The sequence below is a fragment of the Haliotis cracherodii genome, unplaced genomic scaffold (assembly GCF_022045235.1).
Source record: "Haliotis cracherodii isolate W230 unplaced genomic scaffold, xgHalCrac1.p SCAF_2, whole genome shotgun sequence".
NCBI lineage: Eukaryota > Metazoa > Mollusca > Gastropoda > Lepetellida > Haliotidae > Haliotis > Haliotis cracherodii.
In genome coordinates this window covers 16,442,993-16,465,632 of record NW_027266275.1, presented here as the reverse complement: position 1 = coordinate 16,465,632, position 22,640 = coordinate 16,442,993, and the positions used below count along the sequence as shown (strand labels likewise).

Genomic DNA, 22,640 nt, shown 5'->3' with positions numbered 1-22,640 from the left:
CATTTTGTAAAAGGGAGGGGTCCACAATATCAAAATCCTCTCTCAGTGGATGGGGTATTGTCTACCACATACTACATTTGGATTTCAAAAGGGATGATGTCCGGATCCCCTGGAACCCCCCTGGATCCGCCTATACACACCACACTCTTCCACAAATTGCTAGCAAATGTACCCTAAGTTACCTACAACATCATTCTATACCTGGTTTCACTACTGCGTAGATCAATAAAGACTGGCGATGGGTGGGGAGTGTACACGGTTACATGTAGCAATGTCCATACACGATGGAGATCAAACCATGTGACATGGGTACTTTCTAGTGATGATTCATTATGATTCTCTATGAATCAAAGGGGATGGAGTGGTGATAACACAAGCAGGCATCTTTGTTTCATGACTTAACATAGAATCCTGTAGAGGAGTATGCCAAGCATACTTTCTGGGAACTATATCATAATATACCACATCTAGCATACATCTAGGCACTGTATAAGAATATACCCTGTACCACACCCTGTCATACAATCACTGTTCTAGTGCCCTATGCTCTTCACGTAAAATTAATATAATTTCAATAATTTTGTGTATTGGTATTCAAACCAACCTTTGCCATGATTACATGTATAGTTGAACATTAATTTCATCAAAACAGCATGGAAAGTCCTAAGAGCTTGTTGATTTGATAAGCCTTATCGTAACAAATTCACTGTTTGCAAAATTGTGCAATTTACTTGTTCCAATAACAAAGAAAACATCATAATAGCATATGGCTTCTCTTAAATCAGACATCATTAGCCTTCACTGTGTACATAAATCATAGCATTGATAAGTCAACTAAGAATATTTCACTCATGAGGTTCAATACCCACTTACAAATTTCCAGGACAAGTTGCGAACCCAAAAGACTAAACATTTCAGTAATTACACCTCAAACTTACTACATTTAATATAGACAATCAAAACAACTTTAGGACAAACGCATGGTGACTAGCTATATAAATACATATATATATTGTACATACAAACTAACAAACGATACAGTGAGCAAACGGAATGTTGACATTTGAACAAACAATGACCACTAATTTCTAGCTTATGAAAGAACCTATTTTGAGACATCATTTCTGTAAAAATAAAGCTAAAAGACCTACAGAAAGCACAAATAAATACATAAAAACTGGCACTCGGTTAAAATCTATTTCTGCATCAGTCTGCTTCAAGAGATGCAGCAGGATTTCTTTGTGTAGACAATTGGTACAACTTGCAAAATGCCAGTATAATAACAAACTACTGGTGATACAATGACATGTTTCATATTCAATACAAAACGAGGGTGCTGTTATGGTGTGTCCTATCTAAACAAATTACTGACCCAAAATATAAAAAAGTTCCAGATATTTTCTCCCCTCACTTAAAGACCTATACAAGTTCGTGCTTAAACCCATCATAACATAAGAGAAAATAATCTGAGAAGAATAAAGGTGATTAAGAGTTACATCCCTTTGCAATGATGATGCATTTTGCTTGAAGATGTATAACAATTACTGTGTTTGACAACTTGTTATTCATTTTCCGTTTCAGAAACACTATTTGAAAAAAATGTTTGGACATGGGGACAAAGTGAATCTTATGTATACTATGGTCTTTCAGTACAATCAAATACAAATGATTGATAAATTGATTGACCATAATGTTAATACTATGCATCATTGATTGTCAGTGGTTGTTACAGATGATCGCTACTTATAAGGTACCGGCAACATGATTGTTATCAAATGTTCCACTTTATGTCAACTCTTAGAGCACCCCTTCAACACCACTGGATACAAAGTAAGATTGTACAAGAATTCAAGGTTCAGCTGTAACACAGAAACAGGGAAGAAATCGGAGTTCATGAAAACCTGTAAAATTATTGGTTAGACTATCAAGACCTTTCAATATATTCTTACTTCACTGTACAATTTAACAAAAACATCAACAACTTTCATTAATTTTGTTTAAGCAATAACAACGGCAGATCAACATAGCGTTAAAAATCACAAAGTGCTAAAACCCCACGCCGGCGCAGTGATGACTTAGCATTGCACCACTGCCACAGACTAGTTTGCGTTCTGAAATAACAACAGACAGGCCTAATGCAAGCCTTTTGCTGCACTTTACATAGTGTTTTGCATAATTATATAGACATGCTACTACAACTGCAACTGTGAGGTGCATGACAATATAGCTTTGTACATCCAAGTGACCATATCACTAGCTTGCTAGGGCTCCAGTGACAGCATGTGGAGCCGTACAACCAATGTAAACAACGAATCAATACACAAATGGAAATAGTTTTTCACATTTAAGGATATTTTCTCAATGAAAGTTAACCATTCTAGGACATATGTTTATCTAAATGTGTAGACTCATAAAAAAAATATACCGATGAAATATTTATGCAATATCTTAAATGGACTGTGTAAGATGTGACGAATCGTCACTGGCCTGTGGCAGAGGTACTAGGCTGGCTGCATGGAACTCTGGGTAGTAGAGTGTTAAAACAAGATTATTTATCTAATCTTAAATATTCAAACATCACAAATAAATGAACAGTTTCACAATGTGAAAACATTAGTTTGAATACTTCGTCATAAATTGTAAGAGTAAAATTGGCTCAACCATATAAACAAAATATGCTAGAATGTTTATGCATGATCAGCAGGCAATGTCTAACACGCCAGAGTTGGGCCAAAACTTGAATACCGCATTCGACGTAATAATATTCCCATCTAATAAGCGCCCATGGCAATATCTGCTAATATATTGGCTAGTGAACAATCACAATTAGCACCCCCCGATTGATCAATGTACACAAGACTTATTTATTCGCGTATAATACGCACTCATGTGTAATATGCATCCTCAATTATGGGCAATTAAATTCTGGAAAAATATATCTGTCGTATATAAACATTTCAGGCTGTCAGCATAAACCACGGAATTTATCTTTCAACTCTGTTTTTTCACCAAAATAAGAGTCCCCTATTTCTAATTTTGAGACCGTCCTGGGCGCTTATTACGTTGAATACGGTAACTCGGACACATGTGTTGGGTTGATAAGAGGAGGTAACTTGCACACTAGCTCCCAATCCCACATGTCTAGCTGCAACATATTGCAACAGCCCTCAGCGAAAAGGGTGTATGAAAGGCATGATGTTCAGTGTAAAGGTATTCAGGCACCCTATACAAATCCATACACATTGTTTTATTATTAAAATCATTCATAATACTCTTCAATCATACATTCATCATGTAACCATAACAAATCAAGGTATGAAATAGCACTACTTTCTACACCTAACCATTGCTGACTGGTTAGAAACAGGTTCTTAACGGTCTTCTATAAAGGTGTGATGATACATTGTAGTATCGATGCATTGTAATACTTGCACCACTAAGGCAACAAATGTATCATAGTTTAAGTGTCATATCGTAAACTAAAGGTGTTTGCATGTACTCTCAAAAACCAAAAAGTCTGAATGAACCACAATCTCATTAAAATCAGATCTAAGTTCTCCCTGCCGCTAAACAAAGTTCTGAGGACATTCCATTATGGGTCCCATCAGAACCACCTTTTGCGAACTTTGACCAATGACTGAAACGACTAACAAGAAGTCGACATCAGCCAATCAGAAAGCAGCTTTCTCGAGCATTACGGCACTGGTTTCAACCTGGCGACTTTCATTTCAGACTATGCTTGAAAAATATGTTGACACAGTTCTCGATTAAAATTTTGAAAACTGAACAAACGAACACTCCTGAATATCTAATATCTAATATATGATTGCGATTGTATGGCAGTGCTTCCCACGTACTATGCAACGCCTCCTCCGTTCATGTCAATTTCATGATCTGGTAAGTGACGCTTTAATTGGTCAGATGAAAGGTTGTTCTGACATGACCTGTAATAGGATGACCTCAGATCTTTGTTTAGCGATAGCGAGAACTAAGATCTGATTTTATGAGATTGTAATTAACCACCATGTACTTCCAGTCCTAAAACATTACTTCCAAACCCTGACTTTAATCAAGACAACTCCATAAGATCCAACAATTACACACGTCTCAGGCTTGTACAAGTCAAAGTGCAACAGTAACTGGCAATACACAGCCATGTTTCACAATGCCCTCAAAGATGACCTTGAACTTTGATAGACATAGCACCAACATTAGATGCGGTAGGACATGTAGAGATACATGCAAACAAAGTGTCGTACCTGTGGATGTTTGAGAAACTGACAATGAGCTATGCTGACCTTGACCTTTTGCTCATTTTGACCTAAACATTTTCAAGGCAGGGCCTCATCCTTGAGAAGGTATATATCAAGTTAAATGTTAATTTTATTCATACTTTTTGAGAAAGTGTAAACACAAACATTTTTGTAAGTTTTTTTCTATTTTGTACCCTTGACCTTTTCATGACATGTGCCAAAAGGGCTCCTTGGAAGAACATGGAAGGATAATTTCTGATGTCAATAATTTTCCTGTAGTAGGCATTGGAAAATTCATCGGTGGCAGTCAAATTCCAACAAAAGCTTTAAGCTGTCCGATATCAAGGGTCTGCTAATTATCTTGACAACAATATTCTTCTATGGACACATGATTAGAACTCACATATTGCTGCACAGTGAAAAGGCATTTGGGCTGGACCAACTTTTGTTTCTTGTTGAACGGAGGAGTTACCATCACGTTTGTCTGCCGTGTAATCTTCGTACCTTAAACCCATGCAACCTTTACTCCAATATTTTGTCACGAAGATAAAACAAGCATCCTTCTAATCTACAAACATACTACAGTAGACTACGAATATAACGAACTCAAAGGGACCACTAATTTTAGTTCGCTATAACCGTAGTCCATTATAAGCATATATACAGCATAACTGCAGCAAACAGTCTGGACAAAAAAGTAAGTTCGCTATATCCGTCAGTTTGTTATAAGCGTGTTCATTATAAACATAGTTTACTGTATCACAAATTCTTATGTTATTCACTTTGATTATCCTACACTATTGTCTTGTCAAACAACTTCCAGTCTACCCTTACCCTGTTGTCTGTTTCTTTTGAATAACAGGCCATGGCATGTTCAGCTTCAAATCCCGAAATCAAGAAACAAAACTGGTCTGGCCATAAGTGCTTCAGTTAAAAGTTGTAAAACAAGGCAACCTAATTAAAACTGAGGAGGTGACCCTGAGATTTCCTTCTCTTGACAAGCACCTGCTCCAGGAAAATGGCATCACTCCTTTATTTCCCCAAAGTTCTGCCTCAGCTGCTCAAAGAAGATGAAGGTGAGTACAGTATGGGGTCCTAGTCTCACGAATGCTGGGATGAAGCCCTGGAACAAATGACATACACAGGTTACAGAGGATGAGAGGCACTTGCCCACAGCAATTTGATCCTTGCTAAATGAGGAAGTGTTAACCTTTCACTGCTTGCCTATATGAGGGGAAATCAAAACATGGTGGCTTGACATAGAAAACTGTTCACACATTATTTGTCAGTATATTCTCCTTCAGCCTTGTTATCACAGCTGTACATAGAAGTCTTCCTTATGTTCCTCTCAACAGACTTCAACAACAGTCACTCATGGTTACTGGTAAAAACTATGCCACACAGGTGTAACTGAGTTTGGGGTAGTAGATATACAAGTTAGAGCTCGAGAAAGCTCAGTCAGGATTAAAGGACATGGGGAAGTAATTCAAAGCAACAATCTGTAGCTGCAGGGGCGGTCGGGTAGCCCAGTGGTTAAAGCGTTCGCCCGTCACGCCGAAGACCCGGGTTCGATTCCCGACACAGGTACAATGTGTGAAGCCCATTTCTGGTGTCCCCCGCCGTGATATTGCTGGAATATTGCTAAAAGCGGTGTAAAACCATACTCACTCACTCACTCACTCACTGTAGCTGCAGATACTGCCATTTGTGATTTGGCACATAAACATTGTCCTGAAGCAGTAGCACACCTCTACAAGGTGTCCTTGATGACAGCTTCTCTCAAGTGACAGTTGTGGCATAGTATTCCCAACTGATACTCAGACTCTTTGCAGAGAGTCAATCATGACTATCACCCTACTGTCCATGAAAACCGAAGCCATGACATTGCCAACTGGCGCCACCCACTTGAACTTCTGTGGTGGGTTTGAGGCCACATGTTTCCACTGTTTGCTCATAAGTTTTGACTCTGGGTCAAATTGATGGACCTAGGTTTAATATTGGCTTACAATTTTTCACATAAAGATTTATCAGGATTCTGTTGACAATTGGTTAAAAGGTCCCTGGACACACATAATCTGGTTTCAACATTCTGAGTGTCAATATTCTGAATGTCGGTCTCACAGACAGCTTGTTTGTGTGGACCATGTCAGTATAGATGTACTGCACAGGGCCAAAATTGATCCCTAAAAAGTCAGTCATATGTTGAATTGTAACATATCGGTCAGCCATTTTCATAATACATTAGGGGCGGTCAGGTAGCCTAGTGGTGAAAGCGTTCACTTGTCACGCCGAAGACCCAGGTTCGATTCCCGACATGGGTACAATGTGTGAAGCCCATTTCTGGTGTCCCCCGCCATGATATTGCTGGAATAATGCTAAAAGCAGCGTAAAACCATACTCATTCACTCACTCATAATACATTCTTCCCTTGAGGAACAGGGATTGCCTCTTCACAACGACTAGACTTAGGGTCATCTGCACTACCTCACGGCCCGATACTAAATGTGAAGAGCTGTCATCCCTAAGCGTACTTTTCATATCTTAATGTATTTCCTTTGTGGCATGTGATTTCTATGCAGGAACTAATCACAGCTCTTTTCAGTTTTCTCCATTTCTGCAGTTTCTCACACCCCTTTCACTGTCAAGGTTCCGACTTACACTACTCAAACACAGGTGCAGATAATACTATTGGTGAGTGAGTGAGTTGGATTTAACGCCGCTTTTAACAGTATTCCAGTTATATCACAGCGTGTCAGCTTAATGTGGGAGGAAAGCCCGAAGTGATGCAGGTCTCAGATGTTTACCACTTCGGTGAAACCCATGAGCATGGGTATGGTGCTGACAAACCTAGAAACACAATCGGGGCGAACCGGGATTCGAACCTACAATCATAGGTTTCTGGTGTGCCCAAGGGATGCAACTCTGCACAACAAATCGCAGCGCCTTAGATGACAGGGCCACCTGTGCCTCCAGATAATACTATAAGTCTGTAACTTGATGTCATGTCCTCCAAGAGATCATGTTCTTCATACACATGTTGACACCTTACACTACACAAATAAACAGCTATGAGGCTACAAATGTTTTGATTTACACTTGTATTATTATTATTGGGCAATGGAAATAAGGCCTGTTATCATCTTTGACGAACTCATAATCATTTTAAGCATTTTAGACCATAATAAATTCTTCCAGTAATATCAACATCTCATCTTTAAGCAAGTATCTTTGCATGTTTATGATGCACAACAGAAATGGAATCCACTCCCGGAGTTGTGAAATATGTAAACATCTGTTTATTTTCATCTTCTGTATGTGGAACATACAAAAAAAGATGTTATCTCAAATATTTCTTACCTTAAAAAATCCTAGAGGTCCAACCTTTCCTATATCCAGTGCACAGGCTAATAAACTCTGGAAGTAAAATACGCCACATTCAAGTATGTGTGTTTGCTGTTTACTCAGCAATATTCCAGGTGTGATGGGGGCGTGTAAATGATCAGACAATCCAGTTATTGATATCATGAGCAACATTACAATCAACACTGTCTGGGAATGATGAGACTATCATTCAATCAAGTCACCGACCCTCTCTCAATTCACTAAATCTCCTCCTAAGACCAGCATAGGTTGCTAGGGACCAATTCTAACCCAGAAACCCCCACAGGTTCCCCCAATTTCGTTGCCACTTACGCCTGGCAACAGTGTGTTGGGGACACATTCCACTCCGGTACCCCACGGCACAACACTTAAACAGGGTGTCATATTCAGGGTGTTTGATATAATGTATTAGAGACATTTTAAGTCCAGATAAGTTAGGCCATTTGGATTTTACAGTTTGTTTCTTATCTCCAACTGATCCTAAATTACCAAAAATATTCTAGAATGTTACAGACCTCAGTCAAGCCATCTTCCCGAGGCAAGAGAGTTAACTGACTTTAAAAGTCCAGTTTCCACCCTTGCCGAACTAGGCTGGTATTATGGAGTTACATTTTGGCTGGGATAACGAGTCTATACATAGTCCAATCAAAATCGCGCACCGAAATCAAAATCTGGTTCGTAAACTGTCGTGCAAACTTCGGTCAATTGCAGGATTTGCACAGCATGTGCACCGCCAACTCGTTATCCGCAGATATTTTCTAAATCTGTTCATGTTTTTAATCACGGTGCTCACGTGATTTGATGCATTTCGCAATGTAAGACCCGTTTTATCACAATATAGATATTGATTATCAATCAGATTGTCCTGACTGGGCGCCACCATTTTGTGTGAAGCAATCGCAAGTGATACAAGAAGTGGAATCTGATTGGTCCATAGGAGAGGCTTAAAAGGGACATAACTGGTAATAGCCACTGGTGGCGCTACGATCGAGCCCAGTAATTCCAGCCTAGTTCGGCAAGTGTGGAAACTGGACTTTGAAAGTCAGTTAACTCTCTTGCCCCCGGAAGATGCATTCAAGCATGGGACAAATGATACTAAATTTGAACATGAATGTCTCAAGTCCACAATATGGGATTGTCAGTGGTACACCACAGGGTACACGCCATATCTAAATTCAACTAATTGTATTAGAGACATTTTTAAGTCAGGATACATATTAGGCCTTTTGTATTTTACATTTTGTTTCTTATCTCCAACTGATCCTAAATGACCCAAAATATTCTAAAATGTGAAAGTCCTCAGGTTGTTCAAGTATGAGACACAGGATACTAAATTTGAAAATGAAGGTCTCAATAAGATGGAATTATTAGTGGTACACAACAGGCTAGACACCATGACTGAAGCAAACTAATCCAAAACTCTGTTCAGATTACCGGTTGTTGTTTATGTAAAATAACTACATGTGGGGAGAAAATGAGAAGTCTTTAAGGATTTTCGCTAGTCTTAGAATTAGCAGACTAGTGGCTGTGTCTACCCTGAGCAGTCTGTCATCAACTCACAGAGTATTGGCCAGGCTTAGCATTCATCATCCTCGTCTTCATCACATCCAGAGGCTGAGTCAGAAACGTTGCTATTGTACCCTGAAGAAAAATCATGTACATTGTTAATAAATGTATTATTTCAAATTATGTCTTTTTTTTAAAAATGCACTCAGCAATATTCCAGCTATTTGACAGAGGCCTGTAAATAATCAAGTCTGGACCAGACAGTGATTGATATTGTGAGCCACTAACCACTGTCAGGGTATGATGACAGACAATCAAGCAAGTCAGCAAGTCTGACCATCCAATTTATTTAGTCGTTTAGTATGTTGCTGGGAACATTCTAACCCAAGATGAAATATTGTGACTTTCTTCAATACATGATGTCAATATTTGGAATTCAAAATCAAAGACAAATGTTGAATCAGCAGCGGAGTTCCTTGCTACAACAACACTACAGCACTATTGAAGGACAGATGTATACTTACTGCCATAACACTACATGTGAAATGTAAGATGAGGTTGTCTTCAAACACTGAAGTGTTTAAAAGTATCCCTTTAATCTGATCGTAGCAGGCCAGCTGAAACAAGACACAATAGACTCAGTTGTTGGTATGTATATATTGTGGGGCTAGTAACTTGAATCTCATGACATGACAGTATGGACAACCAGTTTTTGTACTGTTCTTGTACATTCTCTTACTGTTAGCAAGAAGTGATCGCTACAATTGAAATAAAGAAGCTGGTTGTTGAAAGTCGATAATATCTTGTCACTAGTTACATATCAGTTTGTGCCAAAACGTCTGAGTCTACTAGCCCAAAGATAGCTTTTAACATTATTTTCAGTATTCTAGTGATATTAAATTGAATAATATTAGCTTAGCTGACTAGACCGAAAAGACTAATGGACTAAAGTCACAGACTGTTTGTTTATGTGGTTTATTTGTTGTACTCAGTAATATTCCAGCTACCGGAATATGACGGCTATCTGTAAAATAATCGAGTCTGGACCAACCAATCCAGTGATTGACATAATAAGCAATTGGGATACAATGACATGCATCAACCAAGTCAGCAAGTCTGACCACCCAATCCAGTAAGTCGCCTCTTACCACAAGCATGGCTGCAAGCATGGGTTGCTGAAGGCCTATTCTACCCCGGATCTTCAGAGGACTGACATATTCAATTTCTTAACGCCACTCAAACATCTTGTAACTTATAATACTCATAATCATCATACCTGCTGAATCGCAACTAACGTGAGCGACAACTGGCAATATTATCACAGGTCAGTTTGTCCAAACAATATACATGGTATACATCAATATTTGCTTAAAGGTTTTGACTTATGCCAGCAGAGCCTAGTTATGTAATCTTTGCTATAAAACAATACTGATTCTTGGCTGACCAGCTGACCTTTTGGGATGAACATCAGCACATCCATCTCATTTGATCCAGCTAATATTGACCTTCAACTCGATTACCAGGTTATGACTTTGATTTGACCAGTTATAATAAAATGTTTACAAGTTCAAACATCAGAGCTGTGATCTGCTAAAGCTTAGGAACAAAAGTTCTCTTATTATGTTCTTTGATAAGATGAAGTGATGAAGATCCTCTTACCTGCCCGACAGTAACAAAGATGGCCCTGGAACTGGCCATGGACGCCCCTGAGAACAGTTTCATGACCCCCTCGTCCCGAAACACACGATACAGTCCGTCTATAGCATGCTTATAGCTGAAACACAAACACTCAGTGAATACAAACTCACTACACCATTTCTTTAATCGGAATCATGTGTGTGACTTTTCTTGCAGTCAGTAATACTTACACCCATGTCACAGCGGTGTGGAACCACTGAAGCCTGGGTCTGGCAACCCAGTAGATGAGCAATGAACAATCACACAATCACACTGTAATCACCAGATTACAGTAAACAGCTCTACCGACAAGCATGGGTATGTGGCGCCTATTTCAGAATCACCATACTACAGGTAATCCCTGTAATAATGCCTGTTTCATAGTGCTAGCCCACTGAAATACAATGCAGCAGTTTAACATGTATACCCCACTCAGACACAGAATACTGACTCCCAGACGACAAGTTTTATACCCTTATGCCAGGCAGCGTAACAAGTACCATCTTTTTACATCTTTTGGTATGATGAGGTCAGGGATTGAACCACTTTGTCTCGTATTTAAGTGACAAATAGAGTGGGTTGACCGGCAAAACGGAGTGGGAACAAAAGCTGTTAAAGGAAGATCACTCTTTGCACTTGTTGGAGGAACTACGGTAATAGGTGCGAGGCCCTCGGGTACTGACATTGTACCTCCCACTCATCCCGGAATGTCAGCACCAAGAACGGGGGGATTGCCGTAGTTCCGGTGAAGAGGTACACGAATTGCTACCTTCCGATGACGCACCAATTACCGTTGATAACATCATGAAATTACCTTGGACACTATTTTATTCCGCGGTATAGCTGGTTGTTGTATGGCTGTCAGCGCAAACATGAAGTCACACGTACTAAATAAATTTGTGTTTAGATCTTGGCCTACATCCTTTGAGGTACGAAATTGTTATAAAAAAATTATAAGAATTGACTTTCATTTTGTGTGAGTTCATTGGAGTATGAAGGTTCATACTCCAATGAACTCACACAAAGTGAAGGTCAATTATTAAATATGTATCACAATATGCATGTGAAGAATCACATGAAAACGTCTTGACTATAAATATTTCAGAGCATGTTCCAAAGGAAAAGCTATTGATAGATTCATGTTCGATTCAATTTTAGTTGTGAACTTGAAAAGTAAATTACAACACATTTTGAAATATTTGGGGTCGGTACACGAGTAGTAATTTATTTTAGCAAGTGTATCATCTTATATTGATACAGAAAAACGTATCATGTATCATATTGTCGCAAGAAAACTCACAACACACCGGTGCACCTGTGTATCATTTCACCCGTAGAGGAATGACCAAAGTGATGCAAATTTTAGACAATTAATTTGGTGGAACCCACAAGCATGGGTCTGGTGTAACAAACCTAGAAACAGAATCAGGGTGAACCTGGATCGGACCAACAACCATAGGTTTCTGGCAGGTCAATTGATTGATAAATTGTTTAAAAGTATGTGATATAATTAGTTCTAACAATAGAGGGAACACTGCTAATGTGACAGTTTCACAGTATGAATGTATGCCTTACCAATGACATATCAACTACATAAAGCAGGTATCCATTTCAAACAGCTGACTATGACAATATCCATTTACTGACATTAGCATGCTGTCCCATCTGTTGGTCCTTTAGCTACCAGACCAGCCAGGGTAATAGACAACTGTCTATTAGCCTCTGTTATTGCGTACACCCGCAACCTGGCAAGTTCATCAAGAACCAATTAACCACAGAGCAGAGTTAATTTAATAAGGCCTTCAATAAGCAGGCATGAACAAATTAACCACATAAGTTTTCATGAATCTGTACACTTATACAAAAATGACATGGTATATTTCCAGATATATCCATGTATTTAACTACATTTAACTACATGTATGTATGTCCATGTCAGATGTATTTTGCCCATTTTTTATTCTTTTTTATTCTTTCAGGTTTTCTACATGCTCAAAACATATTCCTCTAGTATCATGAATGTTGGCCGGAATAACATCTATGACTTTGATGCATGGCTGACAGGGGTGAAGCTGTCGCATACAATGGCAGATTCTGTATCACAGGCACTTTCTGCTTGGTCAGTCCTGTTGTTTGATTGACAGCTGGACATGGCCCTGTGTTGCTGTTGAACCTATGACCCCTTGCGTCCTGGGGTCAGCTGACCAAAGTCCAATTGTTAGCAGTTCAAGGGCATTTGGAAGGAGAAGAATTGACACTGATTGTGTCAAGATGGAGAATCTTCGTATTTAATATTAATGCTAATAGATAACCCGAGTTTGGGTGAGTGGGTAGGTGGACTGATAGAATGGGCTTGTGAATGGGTTTGTGAATGAATGAGTTAGTGGGTTTATGAGTAAGTTAATGAATGTATCAGATATATGTACCCATATGTGCAGTAACTTCACTTTTTAGAACATGTTTTGTTTGTTTGTTGTTTAACGCTGCACTCAACAATATTCCAGCTATATGACGGCAGTCTGTAAATAATCAAGTCTGGACCACACAATCCAGTGATTGATATCATGAGCATTGATCACATGATCCTGTTAGTCGCCTCTTACGACAAGCATGGGTTGCTGAAGACCAATTCTAATCCGGACCTTCACGGGTCTTTAGAACATGTCTACAATCTACAGTCAGTATCAAGACAAATCAAAGCGTTGATCTAATATAAACAACATCATTGTCATGAGACTAAGTGACATGATGATGGTGTAGATGATGACATGACGATCTATCACTGATGACATCATGTGGATACTGTCAGCTTCTCAACCCTGATACATATACAGAGACACCACTTCTCCTAATTAAGGACAATAAACAGACAATTACTCCTTGTCTTCTTTTGTGTGTAAGTACAGTATGGCACACACTCTCACACTCAAGTTAATCTAAATGTCCAGTTCTTGCAACATTACTAAAAATAAGGAAACACAATAATCTGAGCCACCCTGTCACCATTTGAACAGTTAAAAGCTCAATTATATAAACTTAAAGCCAACCAATTTTTTATTGCATGTCGCATGTGCATCATATAAAGTTTAGCATGTATGTGGTGTACAAAACTGTAATGAATAAAAACTAATTTTAAAAAACTATATTGAATTGGATGAATGTTTGCAACAAGATAGTCTGAAGATTTGTTAAAAATACTGCAGTAGATGTAACATGTTACTTACTTTCTCCTCTGTTCTGGGGGCAGTTTGATGTCATTCTGCATTCTAAAATAAGATAAGAAAATTAACAACTGATTGCTGTCATTGGAAATAACATGTCATTGAACCTCAGTGCCTCCTTAACACAGCTCCTGACATTTCAGCCATGAAGCCCATGGCGTTTGTTTACAATATAATGCATTTATCCTTATTTTCAGTCAACAACATCAAATCAGTTTTGGACCAGACTAACTAATCGACCTGGTTCCATAGAGTCCCCATTGTTAGACACATTCCTTTATTCTAAGGCCAGATGCTTATGCATCTTATTTCATGAGTGAGTGAGTGAGTGTGGTTTAATGCCACTTTGGGCAATATTCCAGCAATATCAAGGCTGGGGGACACAAGAAAAGGGTTTCACACATTGTACCCATGTGAGGAATGAACCTGGGCCTCCGGCACGATGAGCGAACGCTTTACCCACTAGGCTATCCCACCACCCCTTCAGAAATTAGCCTGCCATACATTCGAGGAAGAAGATCAACCCTAAAATGTTTTTAATGCCTTTGTCCCAAGAGAGTGTTTAAAATCAACTTAAAGCCAACCAAGACAATATTTTTTTTTCAATTGTTATTTCATTCAACATGAATAATCAGTTATAGTCACAGAAAGTTTTGACACAAGCTCATCATTTGGGAGCATTCTCTTATCCGACATTAACAATCAGCTCTTTGCCTCATGCCTCTCAGGATATTGACCAAGATAATACTAACACTACTAGTAAATTGGTCTGTCCTTATTTACCAATCAATTTGAGTCACTGGGCAACAGAATCTCATTATACGGGAGCTGTACTGAAAAATTCTGTTACCTGACATTGACCATATCTGCCGGGGTCCCCACAAAACCCCCTGTTGCTCCTGAAACTGATGCCACTAAGATTTTCTGATAGAATGGCATCGTCTTGCCATCAGCCGCCAGTCTCTTCTTCACTGTTTCATACAGGGCAAACCTTGTCATGGAATACGTCAGCTGAAAACAGGACATGTACTAAGTCATCCACTATCAAGACTATTGACTGTGAAGTAAGTATCTGTTAAGTCATTAATTAACCAATATGTCTTTGAATATCATCTGCTTAAATTCTAAATGATAAAATTGTTTGTAATTTTGTGTAAGAATGCATATTCCCCTAAATATCCAACCTTATATATGTGTAAATTCCTGTAGAAACACATCTAAATAGTCTGCCACTTTAACAACTTGTCCAAAGCCCGAGTCTAGTTAAATTCTTTTTGGTCTACCGGTAATAATCACAGCTCAAAGTAGTGATAACAAATTCTTTTCGGTCTAATAATTTCAGCTATGAAATAGTGATAACACTAAAATCTAATGAAACTGATGTTTAGACCCATGTTCGGGCAAGTAGACTGAAAAGCTTTTGGCATTGACTGCTGTAATACCTGTCTGAGCACGGAGGCAGAGAGACCATTGTATAGCCCAAACACCCCATCTGACTTGACCACCCTCACAGCCATCTTCACAAGACCGACCCGCTCCTTCTGTTGTGTCTGACGATGAACCTACAAACACAAATGTGATGCTAACCAGTCAAGAGTTGTACCTATACTTTTCTAGGTGTACAATTTTCATTTGTGAGGCCTCATTATCTGGTGCCTCTGAGGTCCCACAATGAAACAATTAGTTTATAATCAATATGGTTAAATAAGGGGGTGTACATATGTCACCATGATCTGTATGGCTGAACAAGGGAGTTCACATATATGTCAACATTTTCAGTATGGTTAAATAAGGATTGGTTGGTTGGTTGTTTTTCTAAAGCCACACTCAGCATTATTCCAGCTATATGACGGCGGTCTGTAAATAATCGAGTCTGGACCAGACAATGCAGTGATTGATATCATGAGCATTGATCCATGCAATTGGGATTGATGACATGCATCAACCAAGTCAGCATGCCTGACCACCCGATCCCGTTAGTCGCCTTTTAAGACAAGCATAGTCGCCTTTTACAGAAAGCATGGGTTGCTGAAGACCTATTCTACCCCAGATCTTCACAGGTTAAATAAGGAGGTGCACACATGTCAACATGACATCGTTAATTAAGGGAGTTAACCAGTGTTCCTGCTGGCTTTTGAAACCTGGTGGACTGGCAACTCAAAAAATTACCAGTCCCCTCTAATTTTTGTCAGTCCAAATTTTGAAAAACAACAAAAAAACATGAGAAAATTACCTGGTTTTAATTCTTTCAACATCATATTCAATGTAATGACGTCATCTCTGAAGTAACTTAGTTAGATTTACATGTCATTCACACTAAGTTCAGTCACAATTTTCTAAAAAGAAAATTTAATATTTCGAGATTAAGTTGCTACAAATATATATTTTACCTCGAAGCAAAGCGAAAATGCTTATTTCCTTGCAAAAAAAATAGACATGGGGAAACCCCTGATTGTAACAGACAAGCTGACTTCATTTGAAAAATATACTTAAATGAATATCGCTGATGTTTTGTTCAACAACAAAGATTGATAAGGTACTTTATTTGCCGGTCTACAGGGATTGGCAGTCACATGAAATACCGGTTCAAACCTAATTTTACTGGTAAAAAACTGGTTATTACCAGTAAATGGGAATACTATCGGTTTTGTCAACATGATCAGTATGGTTCAATAAGGGAGTTCATATATTTGTCAACATGATCAGTATGGTTGAATAAGGGAGTTCACCTATTTGTCAACATCATCAGTATTGTTGAATAAGGTGGTGCTTGTATTATATGTCAACATCAGTATGGTTGAATATGGGTGTGTGCTCCCAAGAACATGCAACCTCTGGATCTGGAAATGCCATCTTTGTCTCATTGATCTCTTCCTCTGCACCACAATACATGTGGGGTCAATGCTTTGTGAGGTCAAGTGAGGCTATCTTGACAGTTCTAACTGCCACTGGTGAGACACAGGTCATGTGGAGCTATTCTTGACCGCCACAAGAGGGTCCTCATGGGGGGTGTTACAAGTCAGTAGTAGGTACAATTTGGGGCCTTTAGGCAGTCACAGGGATTTATTATTAACAAAGTGCCCCTGGCAGGCAAATTGGGATAAAATGGTTATTTTGTTCAAAATTGGGATTTTCTAAAATGCTCATATTTTCTTAAATTCAGAGGTATTTTGAAATTGCATTTAATGCAAAAATATTAAATGAAGCACTAAAACCTGTTCCTATTGACTGAACTTGTTATAAGTGAATACAGGTTACTTCTACAAAGCCATAAAGTTATGTTTTTGTTAGATATATTAAAACCTTGTAACATGAATTGGGAATAGTTAGTTCAAAATTTGGAACTCTTATTAATGGCATTTCCTGCAGACTTGAGGCCGAATATCGGCCTCTGATCATATCTAGATATAACGCTGAGCAGTAGGGCTGAGACGAGTCCAAATTTACAACCCGAGAACCTGACCCCCTATGACCCGACTCTAGCCAGGTAACCCCCACATTGGTCTCAAACTTTGGGTACAAAATGTCTGATCGGGAATTGTTTTACGGGAGCTTGGCCAAAACTATCTAGATACACACATAAAACAATCTGAAGATTATTCAAACATTTAAAAGTCTGAATCAATGTGTGCATAGTCAGAAAGAAATGGAACATTAGGAACTTTTAGTGAAAACATGGAGTTACAGTGAATTGTTGTCCTTAAACATTATATCACGTGACTAGTCCTGTGGGTACCCGGGACCTACTCAATACCCACCCGAGTACCCAAGTCACCCATCCCAGCCCTACTGAGTAACCATTTTTTTCAGCTTAGCCAGTAAAAAAGAGGTGAATAGAAGACAAGGCTGTCAAGTTGAATCTAAACTGCAAAATCATCTCATTACAGATGCAGATCAGTCTGCCAGTAGGGGGTAGCTGGTGCTGCTTTCAGTTCATTACTGCAATTCCTATTTTGCAAATACCAAACACTGATGTCTTGTAGTATATAACTACACAAGATTTTTCAGGATAACAATAAACATTATTGTATACCTCCATGTCAGAATGATGAGATCTGATTGGTTCACGTGAATTGATAAAATACTAAGTATCCCACCTGAGAGGGAAATACATTTCTTAGCAGTAGAATAAATTTGTTAGACCCCAGCCACAAAAAAGACAGGCTGCAGATGGATTTCTGATTCCCATATACCTCGCTTCAAAGCCATAAGTCACAAGCATTTTCTGAGTCAATGAAAGTCACATGACATAGCACAAGTTAACCCCAGCTCAATCTAACAGCTGTTTTCTATTTTGAATTTCGATTTCGATTTTGAATTTGTTTTAATTCTTTATTAAGGGCAGATTAATTCATGTCGGTAAACATGCTCATGGTATTAAGCCTAACATGGGATGCATTAAACCACTTATCCCCCTCGTGATACTGCTACAATTTATAATGTATTAATTTACGCTAAGCAGTTTTTATGGACATTTAATGTTAATCTTTTATGCTAAAGATTTGACTCATCTTATGTTTACCATAGTTTTTGTTATTGTTTTTACACTAAACAGCAGTGTTAGAAATTGGCACTAGTTCTACAGTCCTTGTCAAACTGCCCAATATCATAAGGACAAGTAGAAATTTGCCCTTTCTAATGGTTTGGCTATATTTTCTCATTATAAGGACTAGTAGACTGAAACTCTATCACTGAACTGTATACCCAATCAGGACCCTGTTATGACCTGCTACTGGTATACCATGTAGTGGTGGTACAAGAATGCTACAAGACATTATCCTGTTGTATTTGTAACTGTATGCAAGCAATCAAGTACTGCTGATATTGCTGCTTGAAAGATTGGCCATCTATTTTGTTATTTTAACAATGGACAATGCTTTTTGTTTTGTAGTGAGTTGTTCCCCAAAGATGTAGCTCAATGGCTGAACGATTGCATCCAAAAGTTGGCTTGATATGGCAATCAATATTGGGAGAAAAGGTACAGATAATCGTTGTGAGAATTGAGGGAACGTTCAGTAATACTAAACTTAAGCCCCATGTTCATAAAATGGACTTGTCCAACATTGCCATGATTGGATTGTATTCAGGGAGTCATCATTATTTAAATACAGGTAAATGTTTTCAAAACTTTTACATTTTATTAACATCCTTAAGAGCTTGCACATAATGCTCATATCTCATAAAATAAAATTTATATATGAAATAAACAACTTGCGGATGTTGTTTATCGTACAATGAAACACTGCAGGGAGAATACAGCACTCGCCCCTCATGGTTTACTCTCCCTGCAGTGTTTTACTGTATGATAAACAACTCCCACTGGTTTATGTTCATAGTTTGACTAGAGGAACATTTATTTCCACAAAATCATTCTCCATCTTCTAAGTCTTCCATCTTTTTAACTTCTAACAGTGTCATGGCCATCCCACACCTGGTCGTGTTTAAGCTCAGTAACAGTAAACTGTGAAATGTGTGACAACTGCTAACAATGTTGTCTAATTGACATGAATGTACAAACAGTTGAATAATCCTATGCAAGACCTAAAATCTCTCCTTAAATATTACACTAAGTTACACTGCATTGCATAATACTGTACACACCATAGAGGCTATAAATAGTTCATTCATTACACACTATAACACCCTTAATACCCTCTAAGATGCTTACAATTGGGGTCTGCGTCCTCATTAAGGCTTTTTACAACAAAAACTGTCATGTCTGTATGTTGTTTATCCATTGTTAAAGGACATTCAATTCATATACATGATATATGGCAGTGGTGGAACTAGTATAACAGGGGGCAGGCTATGAGTTGTCTTGTGGTTGAAACGACCTATTTGAAAACAATATGTTCCCCAATGACATGAACCAAAAATACCAAACTTATATATCCAGGGTTCCAGACAAAGTGTTCTTGGCAGGCAAATTGGGGGAAAATCATTCTTTGGCTGAAATTGGTCTGTGAAATACAAAGTCATTTCTACAAAGCAATAAAATTAAGTATTACTGCCTTCACGCAATGTTTTAAGCCTCACCCTTACAAAATACGTAACCACCCGCTTATGACGTAATCTAGGTAGACAGTTCAAAGCCCACTTAAGTGTTCACCACAAGCTGCTGAAGTTGTGTTACAAATTAAGCTACATAAGGTAAGATATTCAATAAGTAATGACAACATACCTCAAAACTTACTTTTTCACTAATGCACATTTTAATCAACCTTTAACCTGATGACAATTTTGCATCAGAACAATCGTTTGCACCGATGATGTATCGACTGCTGTTTGTAAACTTGCTGTGTGTATTGCCATGTAACTTATCATGTTGTGCATCTATTTTTAACTTGATTGAAGTTAGGGGCTCGAAATTATGTGAAGGTAACAAGATGGTGCCTGGTCGACTCGTCTCGCTCGCTGGGGCATAATCAGCATAAAATTAAAAACATATCCAAGTGCTAACAGAAATAAATGTTTTCAAAGGTAAGACCTAATTTTAGTGTATTGGGATTGTTATAAGACACGTAATCAGGAATAGATCTATATCTTTGGGGCTCAAAAACACAGTACGTGAGGATATATAACATAGATTGGGACATTTGTAATTCCAATTTGGGAACTTTTACATGAATTTGCTGCAGACTTGGGGCCTCAGATCATATCAAGATAAATCCCTGGTGTATGATTGAAATAAAGACGATTTTATCAGTATCCTTTGCCACTCTTTTCTGATAGTATGATTTGAACACATACCCCTGACCCCTCAAATTAAGTAAACAAATGAGCCCCAACTGAAGTTCAGAAATATACAAGATTTCTGATAGTTAAAAAATACAAATGATACAAGACGAATTACATTTAGTTTGATAGCGGTTATACATATTGCTATTAACATACATTTTTTTTACATGTGCAGATGTTCAATATTGCATTATTATGCAGTAATTACAAACAGTCATCTGACAGCATGGAAATTATGTCCAAAATGATGTATGTCATTCACATATTCATATGTACATCTACAAGTATATGGGTCCACGTGATAGGAATACTGAACATGGTGTTAAAATGACCTAAATGGTAATGTGTGCTGACCTATCTAAGAACACCTGCATCGTTTCCGACAGAGGTTCAGCTTACAGTTGAAAATTGGTATCTTTCTTATGTTCGCGTAGCAAATGGTTTAGGTCATTTTTTTTATTAAGCGTACATGGACAATTTAAGAAACATAAAATCTTTCTGTAAACAGAATATACGGAATTAATTTCTCTGTACTAGTGTAGACTATACAAACACTGCCGGTTTGAGAAGCATTTGAACATCTATTGACAATGTTATTCTCTCACCTTCAATAAATCTAGCGGGTGGGTGCAACATGCTGCACCTGCACTTGCGAACCCCCCAAAATACCATCTTCCTAGTCTCTGCTGTGTGTCAGCCATTCTAGTATTCTACACTTGAAGATGTGTCCCTCCTTCGCCCGAGATGTCGCTGTGTTTCCTTTTCACAAGTGAGTTTCCGCGTTTCCCTGCACAATGTGAACTTCCTCCCCAAAATAACTAACGAGGATTAGTCTACGGCTGTAGTGTCCATTGAACTGACGTATACGTGATGGCACCAGATCCGGCTCACGTTTGTTTTTAGTTCAGGTCAAGGGCATTATTGTGTGGAGGTTGGCCAGGAGTGATATTAGAGTTACCCGCCCTTTACCTTGCGTCGTCTGCTTCTTCGTGGAATCAGCCAGTCAGGACTCAATCCCAGCCAATTTCATTTCCCTTGCTCTACCCTTTTGCCCATGCGTATACGAAGAATAGGTTATTTTATCAAAGTGTGAAATAGTGTACAATCCAAAATAAAACCCAAATATAAAACCACGTTTAAATCAATTCCTGTACACTGTCCGGCCATGTAAACCCTTATATTTGGGCCTATATTTGTGTGTAACCCCGAATATGACCCCCAAGTCATCAAATAACACTTAATTGTAATAGCCTCCGCATGTCAACAAGCGTAAGCCTATGCGTTATGATGTGTGTGTTTGTCAGTTCGCAACACTACCAGGGTAATTAACAGGTGAGTACATACGCAATGGCGATGGTAGCGTGTTATTTCACACCACGGTAACACCGATCTTAATGGTTCTTGGTTGGGATTTGATATCTCGAATAACACATACTAAAAGTCGTACATCGCAACAGGTACACTTTAATTACTAACTATGAATACAGTAAGAGAATATTTGCATGGACTGAAAAATAAAAGAATGTTTGGAATTTTTATTTCAATATTCTGGAACTACATGATGCCCATATATACACTCATTTCATTTAGATCTATAAAATCTGCATATTCAATGTGCTTTGTAGCGGTTTTGTTTTGTAGCTGTATGTCTGTGTGGATTACTTTTTCTGGGGCCTCTCCAATAAAATGTGGGAAAAAACCGGTCCCTATAACTGAAAATATGACAGGGTCCTTCAAAGCTTTATATGGTTAATTTTCATGTTCATATTTCAACAGCTTATAACATTGTTTATTGCGAAATATTTTTTATGCGAAGTTTACCCGATATACGGCTTTTCCTTTAGACGAAAGATCGGTCGCATGA

At 38.4% G+C, this 22,640-nt stretch overlaps 1 protein-coding gene and 1 non-coding gene across 2 annotated transcripts; one reads left to right on the top strand and one right to left on the bottom strand.

Moving 5' to 3' along the window:
- Positions 1 to 1,022: 1,022 nt before the first annotated feature.
- LOC139469881 (mitochondrial dicarboxylate carrier-like) lies at positions 1,023 to 21,679 on the bottom strand. The gene is made up of 9 exons (XM_071252201.1): positions 21,382 to 21,679; positions 15,481 to 15,600; positions 14,889 to 15,049; positions 14,042 to 14,083; positions 10,800 to 10,914; positions 9,665 to 9,757; positions 9,195 to 9,275; positions 7,611 to 7,667; positions 1,023 to 5,376 (listed from the first exon to the last, which is right to left on the bottom strand). Exons 1-9 carry the CDS (start codon positions 21,475 to 21,477, stop codon positions 5,278 to 5,280), a joined length of 864 nt encoding a protein of 287 aa, XP_071108302.1. The 5' UTR covers positions 21,478 to 21,679; the 3' UTR covers positions 1,023 to 5,277.
- LOC139469941 (small nucleolar RNA SNORD36) lies at positions 13,572 to 13,646 on the top strand. The gene has a single exon (XR_011653759.1). It is a non-coding gene; the product is annotated as a small nucleolar RNA SNORD36 (small nucleolar RNA).
- Positions 21,680 to 22,640: the final 961 nt, after the last annotated feature.